The sequence below is a fragment of the Myripristis murdjan genome, chromosome 18 (genome assembly GCF_902150065.1).
Source record: "Myripristis murdjan chromosome 18, fMyrMur1.1, whole genome shotgun sequence".
NCBI classification, from domain to species: Eukaryota; Metazoa; Chordata; class Actinopteri; order Holocentriformes; family Holocentridae; genus Myripristis; species Myripristis murdjan.
Window position 1 is genome coordinate 10692576 of NC_043997.1, and position 14339 is coordinate 10706914.

Consider the following 14339-nt stretch of genomic DNA (forward strand, 5'->3'; position numbering starts at 1 on the left):
AAGTAGTGTAATAAGATATCATATGTAATGATTCTTATAACATTAGGTAAATAATCCTAGCAAAGATAAATAAATAAAGTTTGCTTTTGGACTCAAACAATTAGTTCTTAAGAAATGCTACTTCACATTTTTACACACTGCATGCACAGAACATTGTTGTGAAATACAGAAAAATATAGATTTGTAGTCATTCATTTGTAGTCATAAGCACCGTCTCTAGTTTACTCCATTTATTTAAAATAACTAAAATTGTTTTGGCCTCATGCTCTTTTTCCATCAGTTCATGCAAATATAATTTTTAGGGGCAACCCAAAGCTTGAGCGGGGCGAAATCAATGTAAACCAAGTTTGAGTTCACGTTCAAGTTTATTTAGTTCCTAAAATCGCTGTTTACAATCTCAAAGGGCATTACGCGCCCACAAGTTTACAACAAACAGACAAACAGAGCAGCATGTGACTCTTCCAGGCTTCATCCTCACAGCGGGCAAGAAAAAACTTCCCCCAAAAATCCACAGATGACGGGGGAAAAGGGGAGAAGTCTTGCCAGCGACCACAGAGACTCAACAAAAATGCATCAACCACAGATTCCATGACGCATCATTTCATAATACCTTCTCCTGCTGAAAATCTGTCAAGGAAAAACAATTCTCCTATCGTCTGCACTCTGAACCTTATTAACTCAAAGGTTTGTTTCTGTTTAGTTCCTTCTGGTGGCAAGAGAACAGAGCATTTCCTTTGTTGTATTTATAAAAAGGTGGCTTTTTTTGTTCTTCCTGTTTTGTCTCGTCTTGTCAGTGATGCACCAGCAAAACACACAGACACACACACATTCGTCATGCCATGAAGCATTGCTAACGGTAACTCACAGCAGAAATGATGAGAGGATCAGCGTTTTTGTCATTTTGTTTGAGATGTGGACTGAAATATGGGTAGAGCTCATTGGTGAACACACACTCAGTGAATGAATATATGTGAGAGGAAGCCTTCACGTCATAGAAGGACACAAGGCCTTCATCATAATCCACAAACACTCCCACCCTCTGGGGCTGGTCTTTCAGAGACAGACGGATTGGTGGAGCGGTCATGGCTGCATACTGACTGTCATCATAATGCACAGCCACCCAGTAACCGTTACTTGGATTCAGCGGCACTTTCCCCTTTCGGTTTGCATCGCCTCTTGCAACACCCAGATCCCACCCTGTCTTTTCACCCACTTCCACTTCCCAGTACGATTTCCCGGAGGCCAACTTGTTGAGGCCCAGGACGCTGCCGAAGAGGTCGAACCTCTCTGGAGCGTCAGGCACGTCCTGGATCTCGCCTCCGTCTTTCACTTCCTTCCCATCGTCAGACAGAATAAGATGAGTGTGTGCAGTATCCGGGTCCAGCTTTACATCCACTGCAAAGCATACACGGAAATCGATTTTATGGTACGACAGAAAAAACATAAAAGTCTGTCTTTTATAAGTTAAAAAAGTGTACACAACCCACCTGCAAACTGTATAACTCTCTCTAGCTCTGCAAAGTGAAACAAAAGAATTGTCTTATTTGGGTCAAACCCTGACAAATGAATATAGCACCGTTTGCCTTTACATTTCATGTCTTACCAACAGTGGTCAGCTTCTCCAGCTTCTGCTGAATTTGTTCGAGCATGGTTGCTGTGATTTTCCTCATGGTGCCAAAGGAAAGGGACGTATCAAGATCCACTGCTGTCCAGTCTTTGCCATAATCTGGGCCTGGAAGAGATGGATAAGTCTGCAGAGGAAATTAAAGGTTATTTGTTTGCTGTTTTTTTTTCTTCTTGACTCCAGACACTAAGACTATTAGAGTTGGATTAATGTTGTCTTCCTCTAAGCATGCAAGATATTCTGATGTCCAACAAGATTGCAGAGGTTATTCTGGTCCCTGAACGATAACTTGGAGCTAACCCTGACACAAGTGGAAATCAGTGAAATCGTCTATATATTGAGGAATTGCTTACCTGTCATACTAGATTCGCAGTGCTAATTGGACTGGCAGGTTAAAACTGTAGCAGCTGCATTGTTTTTGTTTTTCAGACATGGGATGAGTGCTGGGCCTAGACCGTTCTGGGAGACCTAAGTGTGTTGCCTAGCAAGCAGCTGCACTAATGACATCTGCAGGGAATTGGTTTTCTTCTCCAGGCTCCTTTCTAATGATCAATCTTTGTGCTTCTCTCACAATCTATTTGAAACTGGAGACTAAATAAAACATGCTCATTGGTTATGTAGTCATAGGACAGAGGTTTTCTGTAAGTTGGGAATGCAGGATACACAACGCTCCACAGTCACAATGTTTAGATGCTGAGATCTGAAAACATCTGAAGACTTGATGATGGTTCTTTGTTTTGATCAAGTTATCCTCTCACCTGCAGAAAACAGATGTGATCCTCCAGAGCAGATATGTCATCCAGCTCAGAGATGGTCTGTCTGAACTTTGTGATTTCTGCCTGCAGCTCCTCTGTCAGGTCTTTTGCCTCCTTCTCCACGACGTCCCTCCTGTCCTTCAGTGGCTGGAGAGCTCTCGCCTGAAATTCCTCCACGATGGCTATTAAAGCCGTGAACACACTGTCGATATCCCACCACTCACTGTCCAGCTGTTCCTAAAAATTGGAGAAAATCCTGCATTGTTTCTTTTGTTTGACAGTTAAGGTTTTATTCATTGCTAAAACATGACAGAGGTCTGATTTGCCATCCGCCATGAAACCTCAAAAACATCTTGCTTTTGTTGTTGCAATGTTCCACGCAACCACTGTGCGCTGCGAGCAAAATCAGTTCCAGATTGGGGCTTTAAACATGGAATCTGATCTATTTATTCAAGTCTGAGGACCATGCTTCTGTGGTAATCTCTACATTAATAAGCATCAAGACAGCTACAGTATGTGGACCTCCTCTGTTTCTTATTATATTTATCTTGGCCCAGCAGCCGCCTAGAGGGTTTGTGGATGTGTGCGTCCACTCAGTTTTTTCAGACATTGTGTGTTTGCCTGAAGTATTTATTCATTTAAATGATTACTGAAATGGATTCAGCCTGCTCTGGTCTCAGTCTTATTTTGGACATAGTTAACCATAGTCTTGGTCTTTCACTCCTATCGAGATTTGCAGAAACTCGTGATCTCAGGATTTTAGCATGTCTCTCAAACAGCTTACCACGCAAGCCTTCAGAGATGCACTGATCTCATCCACTTTGTCTTCCCTCTTCTTTATTTTCTGCTGCAGCTCTGTCTTGATGTTGTCAAGTTCATCCTGTAGCAGACCGACATTTAAGTCAACACTTCACACCGTCTACTTTCCATGGTATGTATTATAATGTAAGATCATCAATCCCAAATCTACGTGAAGCCTGACTTCTAATAGTTAAAAGTAGGGTACCTTGTCTTTGGTGGCAGGTGATGTCTCCGCCCATGGAGTCCAACAGTGGTAATGTTACGTGCCACCACGGACCAGGCACCATAACTTTCACCATTAGAGTTCAGGCTTCACATAGACTTAGGCTAGCAGTTTAGTTACGCTTTGAACTAACAGGTGTACTCTTTATTCTCTTTAGTCTCGGGTCTTTAACAGCAACAAATAACTAATTGATCTATATGTTACTTCACCTTCTTCATAGTCCACTCTGCCTCCACAGTGACAACCTCCTGGCCCTTTTCCACACAGAGAGCACAGATGCATCGCTGCTGTTTCCTGCAGTACAGCTCTAGGGGGCGCCCATGAGTAAGACAGGCCCTGTCGTCCAAGTTCTTCACAGGCTCCACCAGCTTGTGGCCCTCCAGCCTTTTGGTTGTGGAGTGAAGCTCCAGGTGGGTAGAACAATATGAGGCAAGGCACACAAGGCAGGACTTCTCGGCTTTGAGCTTTTTTCCCGTGCAGACGTCGCAGGCCACCTCGCCGGGCGCCCCGGTGTACTCATTGTCCTGCTTCTTCTGGGTCTTTCCCAGCTGCTGGACGATGTTCCTCAGGACAATATTCACCTCCGGAGCTTTCCTAAGATGCTGCTTGCACAGTGGGCACATCAGGTCATTGAGGACCAGGTTGCGGTTCAGGCAGGACTTGCAGAATGAGTGGCCACAAGGTGTAGTGACAGGCTCGTCGAACACATCCAGGCAGATGGAGCAGGTTAGATGCTGATCCACTGAGACAGCGACGTCAGATGATGCAGAAGACGAGGCCATATCTGCTTGAACAGAGCACAAGTTATTCAGTTATCTGTCTCTAATGTAATTTGAAGCCTGATATTATCTTCGCAAGGGGGTGGCCTGAAGTGGATCATGCATTGATCTTGTGTGTGTGTGTGTGTGTGTGTACTTATACTTTCTATGTAATAAGAACCAGAAAGCATTTTAAAACTCACAAAGTGGGAACATTTTTGGGAAATGAAGACATTTTGGGTGGTCCTCACAACTATGAAGGCAAATTCTGGCTTTCTGGTTACAGCTAAGGTTAAGGTTGGAATTAGGTTTAGGTTAAGGTTAGGGTTATGGTTAGGGTTGGCCATGTTGGTTATGGTTGAGATTAGAGAAAGGCTGTAGAAGACTGTGAAAAAGTCAATATTATGTCCTCACAAAGATAGAAGCAGAAGAGTGTGTGTACGTGCATGCATCAGCCTAATACGTTTTGTGCACAGTTATGACTCGATGATGAAGGACCTCTCGTGGTTGTGGTGATTCAAAACCTTTGAAAAACATTTATTCTCGTTACCATTTTACCAATTTTTTTTTTTTTTTTTACTTTGAGCGCTGCATTTTAGAAACTTTTTCCTCCTCGTACTTGCTGTTCAATTGACTTGGGTGCTAAAAATTTTATAATGACAGGGAAAACACTGTTTTCTTTAACTGTGTGTACATGTCTCTGTCTGCAGCTCATCTTGCACAATACTGGGCCTATCAGTCTAACATTTTTGGTGCACAGTTAAGACTATATGTTGAAGAACCTCTTGCGGTTGCATTGATTCAAAACCTTTGAAAAATCCGTTTTTTTACTGCAATTGAGCGATAACTCCTCAGCTGTTTTTTCACCTAAGTCTGAGCACCGGAAAAGAGGAGATAAGCCTGGCGGAGATCTGCACTCTACTAAGTGCACTCCTCTAGTATTTCATTAATAATGGCTGCTGTAAGTGGGAGTCATTATTTTGAGTGGACTAGCATGTTGTTAAAAATTCCGATGGATAATACAATATAACGGCTTTTGCAACAATGCCAAAAACTGTATCCGGGTTCAACGTCCATCTGTCCGATACACTTTCACTCGTGTGGGTGACTGGCATAACAAGCAAAGGCTAAAATGTCTCATTCTCAAGCCAAAAAAGCAAAGGACAAATCAGCATGGTCATTATGGTGGGTTGCCCCCTCTTCACATGTTGGATCGCCACTCTCAATAGTTCGATCACAGTCTCAATGTTTGTTTTAAGGACTGTTTTAAGCCTGGGCAGATGCATTTCATTGTGTTTGAATGTACACTGTACTTTTTAAATGGTAGTTACACATCCACTGGATAATTCAGCCTGGGGCGTTTGTGTGCTGTGTACTCACCATACCAGGTTGTCAAGAAAGTAATGAGGGAGAGAGAACCACAAGCGACACATCTGCTACCTGATCTCATATTTAGGTGTGGAGTTTTTGGAGAAGCACAGATTTTACTCAGCATTATCTTAAAGGCATAGCCTCATTGGTTCAGGATTTGCAAATCATTATTTTTCCCATTCACTGTAGGCATTGATGGCATATGGAATACGATCAGAGATGGCTTACAATATTTATAATGCAATCTTGCCATTATGGCTTAGAGCTATTTAGATGCTCCTTACCTCACAGCTCTTGAGGTCCTCTCTCTCTCTTTCTCTCTCTCTCTCTCTCTCTGTCGGTCTCCCTCTCTCGAGCTACCTCTCTGCCTCTGTCTCTCTGTCTTGGTTCACTCCTTTTTATCTCACTTCCTCCTCCCCTGTGCACGGCCTTCTTCCAGTTCTTCCTCTCCGTGTTAACTTTCATTTCTCTTGAAAGCTTTGCCAGTCACTTCCCTGTCTAGGCTGCCGATTGAGAAAACAAATTATGTGTGGGAGTGTTTGCATGTCCATGGGGTGTGTCACATTTTGAACAAGTTCAAACAGAGCACATGGAAAATCGGCCAAAAACTTTGTTGTGATATTGATTCCTCCTTTTTTTGAGTTGTCATTTTTTGAGATAAAAGCACAGCTGCAGTACATTTTTCGCATAGCGTAGCCTTTCTTCATTAGTGAAAAAGTATGACCTTTTTTTTTTGCTGAACTTAAAGCAATAGAAAAACAACAATAAATTATAAAAATACACAAAAATAAAGGACTTAATCTACAACTGACTTGTATAGCGTTATGGTTTTAGTTGAAGTTACAGGCACATATTGCTATTGAAATATTATTGGTCAGCTTGATTTGGATTCATGCAACTCCAGCTGCTCAAAATTTTACATACTATGTCTCACTGTATGAAAATAAGTATTTCCTTTATTTAATATTGCATTATTGTTGTTAAATACAGAACAGTGTACCAGCATACATCAGTGCACATTCATAATCCAATGTAATGATGATTCAGACATGTCAGCCTGTTAGACAGTCACTGTGGTTTGTTTAATTAATCGTTTCGTCAAAAACAAGTTTGTCCAGTAACTCCTGATGCGGTCTTCATCACATGTGAACAGCCATCAGGATGAGGTGGCGTATAGAAATCGCTGCACAGACAAAAAAAAGAAAGTGGCATTATAGCTGTGTTATGCTTGAATATAAATTGAGTAGTGCTTATGTATTAAAAAGTAAATGATTTAATGATGATTAGCCGGTTGTGTCACAGACCTGCAGGAAGTGGAGGCTGTCCTCAGTGAGCGACAGCCGCTCCAGCTCCGCGTTTCTCCGCCGTAAATCAGCGATTTCCTCCTCCAGCCCGTCTCGTGTCCGTGCCTCGCTTGTATTTTCTCCAGCTCTTTCACCGAGCTTAACGTTTTCAACTTTATCCAGTCTTTCCTGAATCATTTGCTCGAGTTTAAACATTTTTCTTTTTAATTTCGCCTGTCGAAAAACAAAAAAAGAGGGTTGATTTTTTTTTTTTTTTATCAGTGAGTCAGGCTAACAATGAGAGCCATGTAGACTCAACCATCAAATTCCTTCTATGCTTTTTTGGCGATTGAATGTAAAAGGCTGTCATGATAAGTCCGGTGTTGGGAAACCATGTTGACTCGACCCTCAAACTCCACATTCGCTTATTCCACATTTTTTTTGGCAGTTGTCTCTCAAGGATCCTCACTTCATTGCAGTTTTACAGAATGCACCTTTAAAATGAATGCGGTATTTATTTCTAGATGTCAGGACCTTTATGTGTACAGGTACCCTAACCACCTCCTTCTGTGACTGACTTTGTTGTTCTTCATGCTATGTCACTGTACGTCCGGTTCCAGGCTCCCATTTGATTGGTTAAGATTAGAAAACTTGCAACTGAAGAAATGGATGCTGAACAACTTATCATATGAAACATCCAGCTCTAGGTATTTAGATCAGGGTTGTGAACGTGTTGGTTTTACTGATTTATCTTCATTTTGTGCTGTTTTTTTCCTTCCTTCTCCATTTATTTATTTATCTTTGTGTATTAGAGTAAAATATGAGTTATCATTTGCAGATTCTTGCTATTACCAATTCTTGTCTGCCCCCTATCCATGAATTTCAAGGAATGGATATAAATGAAAAAAAAATCATGACTTTACTGCGATATCCTGACTAATTTCTTTGTACTGTATGCTCATAGCTGTACTGTATTTTTAATTTGTCAAATCAATTCAATTCAATCAATCAAACAATTAAGACTGATTGATGACGGGAACAGATGATAACAGCTTCTGACCCACTAGAAGGTGTGGCAGTGACCTACTAACCCAAACCTGTGGGGGCGATTATGACTGATATAGATAGATAGATAGATAGATAGATAGATATACTTTATTGATCCCAACCAGGGAAATTCTGGGAAATATTGTTCATATGGTGTGATAACAGTCGAATCCGGTACTTTAATGTACTTTGGTGTTGCAAAATGCAAAGTGTTGGGTGAAATCAATGGCTTAAGCAGTCCATTGATGTTGTCTTGCTAAATCCGCAATTTAACAGTGTAGTGTTTCTGAGTGGGACACATTACAGGCCAATTAGAGCTCACCTTCTTCCTTGCAGCTTCCTTGGTGAGAGAAACAATGTGATGGCCCCTGTGGTCTGTCTGGGCACACACGGCGCAGATGCATGTTTGATCGCTCCGACAGAACCTTTCTATCCGCTTCCCATGCAGCCTACACACAGCGTCCTCCAGGTTCTTCCACACACTGACCAGACGATGGCGCCCAAGAGCTGAATCCTGGTAATGAGGCTCCAGATGAGCGTCACAGTACGAGGCCAGACACACCAGACAGGACTTCACCGCTCGATGCTTTGCTGGGCAAAGATCGCATGGCACCTCTCCAGCTCTTAAAGGCACAGTTGCCTGCTCCGTCTGGGCAGCAGCGTGTAGTGTTTTGTCGGTTTTCAGCGGTGGCCTGGTGGGGAACACGGCCCTGCACAGGGGGCACTGGCAGGTCACTTGGAGCCTCCAGTATTCTCCTATGCAGCCCAGGCAGAAGCAGTGTCCACAGGGGAGGGAGACAGGCCTGTGGAGGTCATCCAAACAGATACAGCACTTGGCAAGCTCTGACATTAGGTCAAAACTCACTCAGTGACTGTGTGTGTGTGTATGTGGACACACAAGAAGACGACTTGAGTTCTGATGGACTGATTGATTAACTTCCACAGATTTCCACGGCAAGCTGATCCACTGCTTCTATATATCTAGAGAGAAAACAAGGACTATTATTTTGATATAGGCAGTTAGACCTGACTTACAGCCAAAACGCCTGATTTGTTGATGTTTAAAGGCCTGCTGATGTTATTCTCAAATAGTCAGAAGAAATGAATTCATGTTGAATGAATTTAAGTGACTACAATCTTTCTAGGTTCCAGATGATACAATAGTGTGAACAATAGTCTATTGATGTTTAATGTCTGGTTTATGGTTCATGTAAGCATTGGGCGTAGGTCAGAATTCATGCTACATGCAGTAGTGTGGTGATATTCACTCAACAGACCGATGGTACAACTAGTTTCTGCCACTTGACACTTATTTGAACCATCAACATTGAACTATCAATATAAAGTTTTACCAGAAATTCATGTATGGTCATTAGAAAGCAGCATAACACCCACCAGTGAGAAAACATACCCTCAATACATACATTGTAGTCAAACATACTCTGGTTAAATGGCATCTAAAATGAGTCCTCTTTGCCATTTGACAACAAATGCATAATCAAACACATAAATATACGGAATAATAAACTAAACATGAAGTTTTTATATATGAAGGATGGGATTTTAGAGTGAAAATATGCTGTTTGCTTACCTTTCTTGTGTAAAGACCATGTTGTTCTTTCAGTGGCTCCACTTGTGTTGAATGAGGTGACACTCCTATTGGTTGCTCGCTCCTCTGCAGGTACAGTGACACACCTACAGTGTCATTACTGGGAAAGAGGCGGCCACTGGACTATGTTACTCTTTCCTCATTTCCTCAGTGATTGTAATGTCATATACCTGAAAGTCAGGTGTAGCTCCTGCAGTTCAGCTACACAAGACACAATACACTAAGCACATTCCTGTCAGTATTTCATTTATTTTGGCATTAATTTAAAGATAAATACATTTTCCTGTTCCAGCCTTTATTTGAAGGTAAAAAACAGCTAAAATATATTTACAAAGGAAGACATTTTAATGAGGTCATGACGAAATCCTTTTTTATGTAGCTTTTATGAGAATCCATTTATTGAGTCTCATATTTCATTGCTCTGATAACAACTTGTTTTTCTGACAGTTTTTCTGGGAACAAGTGTAAATATGTTGAAACAAGGCAGAATAAGGCAGGGCAGCTCAATGCTGTCAAGAAAATGTTTCAAGGAAATTCTGGAAACAAGATGATTAGCACTGGAAACAAGTGGGATTATCTCATCCCGCTGACAGATTATGGACCTTGTTTTAAGAAGAATTTAAACTGAAAATGAGGCTAAATGACTTGCTTAGATGTATATTTTTGCAAGTAGCCATGACCTTGATGTGGCATTAATAACATATAGAGTAAAATTAGAATTTGGAGATTACACAATGTGCTGACAATCAAGTATCTTTTCATGTCTCTTCTGTTGCTGACTTCAGTTTTTTAAATCCTGCATCTATTAAATTATGTAATGGGTTTTGAAAGGGTTCAATAAAATCATAGAGGAGGTTTTACCCGACGACAGTGTTGTACATTTATTCTTTTGCGTCACTGGTGGAGCGTGCACGAGACAGAAGAGACAACCAATGAGCTCTATAATCTCCAATAAAGGTAATAACCAACGGCTCTGATTTTTTGGCCTTGCTATGCAGGTAGAAGTAGGGGAACAGTTTTTCAGTGAAAGATTCTCCTTCGAAAGAGTAAATGTGTGACTTCTGATCCACGTCATAGAAGGAGACATGGCCCTCCTCATAGTCCACATACACTCCTATTTTTCTTGGCCTGGGATTTAGGTGAAGGGTTTTGTAGCGACTGTTGCAGACTTCATAATCATATCCACTCTTTCCCAGGAAAAAGTAGCCATTGTCTTTATTTACAGTGACTTTGCCCTTCCTGGTGACTGTTTCCTTGGCAACACCGACATCCCAGTCATTTCTCAGGCCCACCTGGACCTCCCAGTAGTGACGCCCAGAGCTGAAGCCATTCTTCCCCAGAACTCCGGGATGGGTCTCAAACCTCTCTGGGTTATCTGGCACCACATTTGCAGTTTTTACAGACTTCACACGCTTGTTTTCCTCAGACAGAGTGAGCCAACGGTTAGCAGTGTTTGGGTCCAGGGTGACAGATTCTGAAAAACAGAAGTTCAGGTAAAGCACAGCTCCCATTTTCAATTATGGTTGCACTAAATCACAAAAAACATGTTATTATTATTATTATTATTATTATTAGGCTATAACTGGTAACATTCTTATTATTCAAAGTCAATTAAAGGAGCTGATCTCACCTTTAAAATTTCTCATTCTCTCCAATTCTGTAACAAAACACAGCATTTGGTTATTCGTAGAACACCTCAGCTTTAGATCGTGGCAGCATTTTGATGATAAAGCATCAGAGAAAGCAGATGCTGCAGGCCGCTTACCCAAGTTTGTCAAAGTTTTCAGTTCTGCTTGAAAGGCTTGTACAAGATCAGACAGGGATCTCCTCATCATCCCCACACACACATCTGAGTAAACTCTGACCTCAGACCAGTTTTTGGTGGCTGGTTGGCTGCAGAGGGCCTGGAGTGTCTGACATGATTCACAAATACATGATCATGAAGAGCATGGGTTTATCAGTCATTTTACATCTTTATAGGGTGATTAAAGTTTAATAATGAATATACCTTCTTTTGGCATTTGTTTTTGAACAACTTATACTCTGTGTGTCCTTTATTTCTTTTGCAACGATGCATTCTGGCACTCTAGCAGACATGGTGTGTTTTACAGACGTGTAAACTAATGTTGTAGCATTTCTAAAGTGCCATCTTGTTTTAATCGTGGTGCAACCAAAGGTGGATCTTCCTTCTGTCTTTGCATCACATAATCAAACAGCTTATTTGTCAAAGGTTAATGTATGATTTCCATGGGCTTTCCTAATTAAATTCAAGTGAGAGATAGTTAGGTAGATGGATGGGAGTGTTGACCCTTACGAAACAAAAATATATTGCAGTATATTGGAAAATATCATGTGATATACTGGATAATACATTTCCATATATGGGAAACTAGTCTTTATATTTTCCAATATATTGAAATATATGCATACACCATACAAGTCTATATACTGATACATATAAAAAAGACCAAAAACAGCACTATATTTTTATATGTAATAGTTTGTTAGTATATAGTATATATGTAATAGTTAGTTTTTATATGTTCAAATACATTGAAATATATGCATATGTCATATATATATATATATATATATATATATATATATATATATATATACTCATATGCAATATATTGCAATATCTGAAATACGCTATTAGATAGATAGATAGGATGGATAGATAGGTATACTTTATTGATCCCAGACTGGGAAATTCACATTTACTTATGTATTATTCCATATATTGAAATACATTACAATTATTGATGCAAATATTAATATATTGCATAATATATGTTTCACAATATATTATTCCATGTATTGCTAAGACATTTTCAAATATAAAATATATTTCAATATATTGTAATTCCATATATTAAATGTAATATATTCTAATACATTACCATAAATTTCATTTAATATATTGGTAAATATATTTTCTTTCAGTAAGGGGACTGACTTGTAGAAGATGAAGATGGTCCTCGGTTAGTAAAACCTGCTCCAGCTCAGAGTATCTCTTTTGCAGGTCGGTGATTTCCTGCCGCAGCTCTTGAACCAACATGTCTGCTTTGTTGGTGGAGCTTCTCAGCTTCTCCTGGATAGACGACTGCAGTCTTGTTTGCACCACCTGAACGTGACTCATCAGAGCAGCGAAGAGCTTGTTACTGTCTTCGATGTCTTTATTTGCTTTCTCCTATTGTAAATAAAAAGGAAACCGCAGAGCTGCTGAGGGTGGATTGTTGAAGTGAAGACCATTTAGATTCAGCTGACACAAATGTGGAATAAGTGTGTCAACTTGCATATGTATTCCACTTTTTTTTTTTTTTTTTTTTTTTTATTAAGCTGAGTGTAAACAGTCCATGCTTCATTTGACCATCAGGAATTTTGCATATGGTGAACCGTTAAAATCTAACATTTTGGCAAAAATGTACATATCCAAAAAAACCTGTCTAGTACTCACTGTTCTCATCTCAGATGACTTGGTGATTTTCTCTATCTTCTCCCTTCTCTCTTCAATCAGCATTTGGATCTCTCCTTGTTTGTGTTCAATGTTTTCCTATAGAAAATGTTAGAAACAGAATTCCAAGACAAAAAGTGTTCATGAATGTTTCATTCGAACCTATAATCTCTTTGGGATTAAATATGGTACCTTCTGTCGAGCCGCCTCTTCTTCGACAGGCACTGTGTCATGGTCTCTGTGGTCGGTCTCACAGCACAGGAGACACACACACATCTGTTCATCTCTGCAGAACAGCTCCAGCAATCTCTCATGTTTCTGACACATCCTCTCCTCCAGGTTGTCCACTGGCTCGATCAGTTTATGTCTCATCAAGGAGGGAACTCTCTGGTGGGGCTCCAGGTGGGCTGCACAGTAGGAGGTCAGACACCCCAGGCAGGACTTTTGGGCCTTAAACTTTATTCCTGTGCAAATGTCACATGTCACCTCCCAAGCTGCAGCAATGCCCTCCGGTTCGTCAAGCCTTCTCTTCTTTATTTGTGTTGAAATCTCCTCCATGATCGTGTTTGTGGAGACCTCGGGCCTGGCGTGAAATCTTTTGTTGCATTTGGGACACTGGCACAAGTCGCTGTTGTCCCAGTGCTCGCTGATGCAGGCCTTGCAGAAGTTGTGTCCACATGGTGTGGTGACTGGGTCGCTGAAGACGTTCAGACAGATCGAACACTGGAACCGATCCTCCGGCAGTAAGCTGAGAATACCAGGCGATGACATTTCTGTGGGAGGAGGTGTGTCTTGGATGAATGTTTCTGGCCTTTGTTGCTCTTCAAAGCTGTCGTTTTCAAACTTGTTCATGTTCTGGATCTCCAAGTTGACTTTCATTGAAGAGAAAAAAAGATGACTGGTTGCTCTATATGATCAAGCAAAGATCAAGAATGAGTACTTAGGAGGGCGATCCAGGCACTCCAAATATCAGGAAATGTGACAATGTCTCTGAAGCCCTGATGAAGACTGTCAGTGGTTGAAACATGTTGGCGTTTGTGATGATTTAGCCACTACAATAAAGGCTTTAAAATATTTTCCTCATTGTTGTCACACTTCCTGATATCTGGAGTGGCTGGATCGCTCTCTTAAGTTGACTCTCATAATGTGAATTAAAGTGATTTTGCCCCAGGGATGCTGACTGGTTTGTTATAAGTACTACAATGTTTAGATGCCGTAATGGAACAATGACAAATAGACATCATGTTAAATCATTTTTTATAGGTGCATTTATTTTTGCAACAATTTCTAGTGATTGCTAGAAATGACAGTGCGGTGAAGAACTCCAGTCCCTGGATGCCACTTTCACAAACACAGTTTTCCAGCACATATAGTAGTCTGTAATACTGTATTTGCACAGTAAATGCAGGAT

The 14339-nt window shown here is 40.7% G+C and overlaps 1 protein-coding gene across 1 annotated transcript; it reads right to left on the bottom strand.

Annotated features, from left to right (window-relative positions):
* Positions 1-428: 428 nt before the first annotated feature.
* LOC115376214 (uncharacterized) lies at positions 429-13699 on the bottom strand. Its single transcript, XM_030075706.1, has 13 exons — positions 13121-13699; positions 12932-13027; positions 12431-12664; positions 11237-11384; positions 11102-11128; positions 10402-10945; positions 8316-8665; positions 3613-4187; positions 3164-3259; positions 2383-2616; positions 1604-1751; positions 1488-1514; positions 429-1395 (listed from the first exon to the last, which is right to left on the bottom strand). The coding sequence occupies exons 1-13, from the start codon at positions 13697-13699 to the stop codon at positions 851-853; spliced, it is 3603 nt and encodes a 1200-aa protein (XP_029931566.1). The 3' UTR covers positions 429-850.
* Between the last annotated feature and the right edge of the window lie 640 nt (positions 13700-14339).

Bases quoted from the DNA above. Each gene is read 5' to 3' on its own strand.
- LOC115376214 (XM_030075706.1), bottom strand. From the start codon at position 13,699: ATGTCATCGCCTGGTATTCTCAGCTTACTGCCGGAGGATCGGTTCCAG. The intron at 13,028-13,120 runs GTACCATATTTA...CATTTTCTATAG, and splicing joins AAGAGGCGGCTCGACAGAAG to GAAAACATTGAACACAAACA. The intron at 1,752-2,382 runs GTGAGAGGATAA...TTTCCTCTGCAG, and splicing joins ATCACATCTGTTTTCTGCAG to ACTTATCCATCTCTTCCAGG.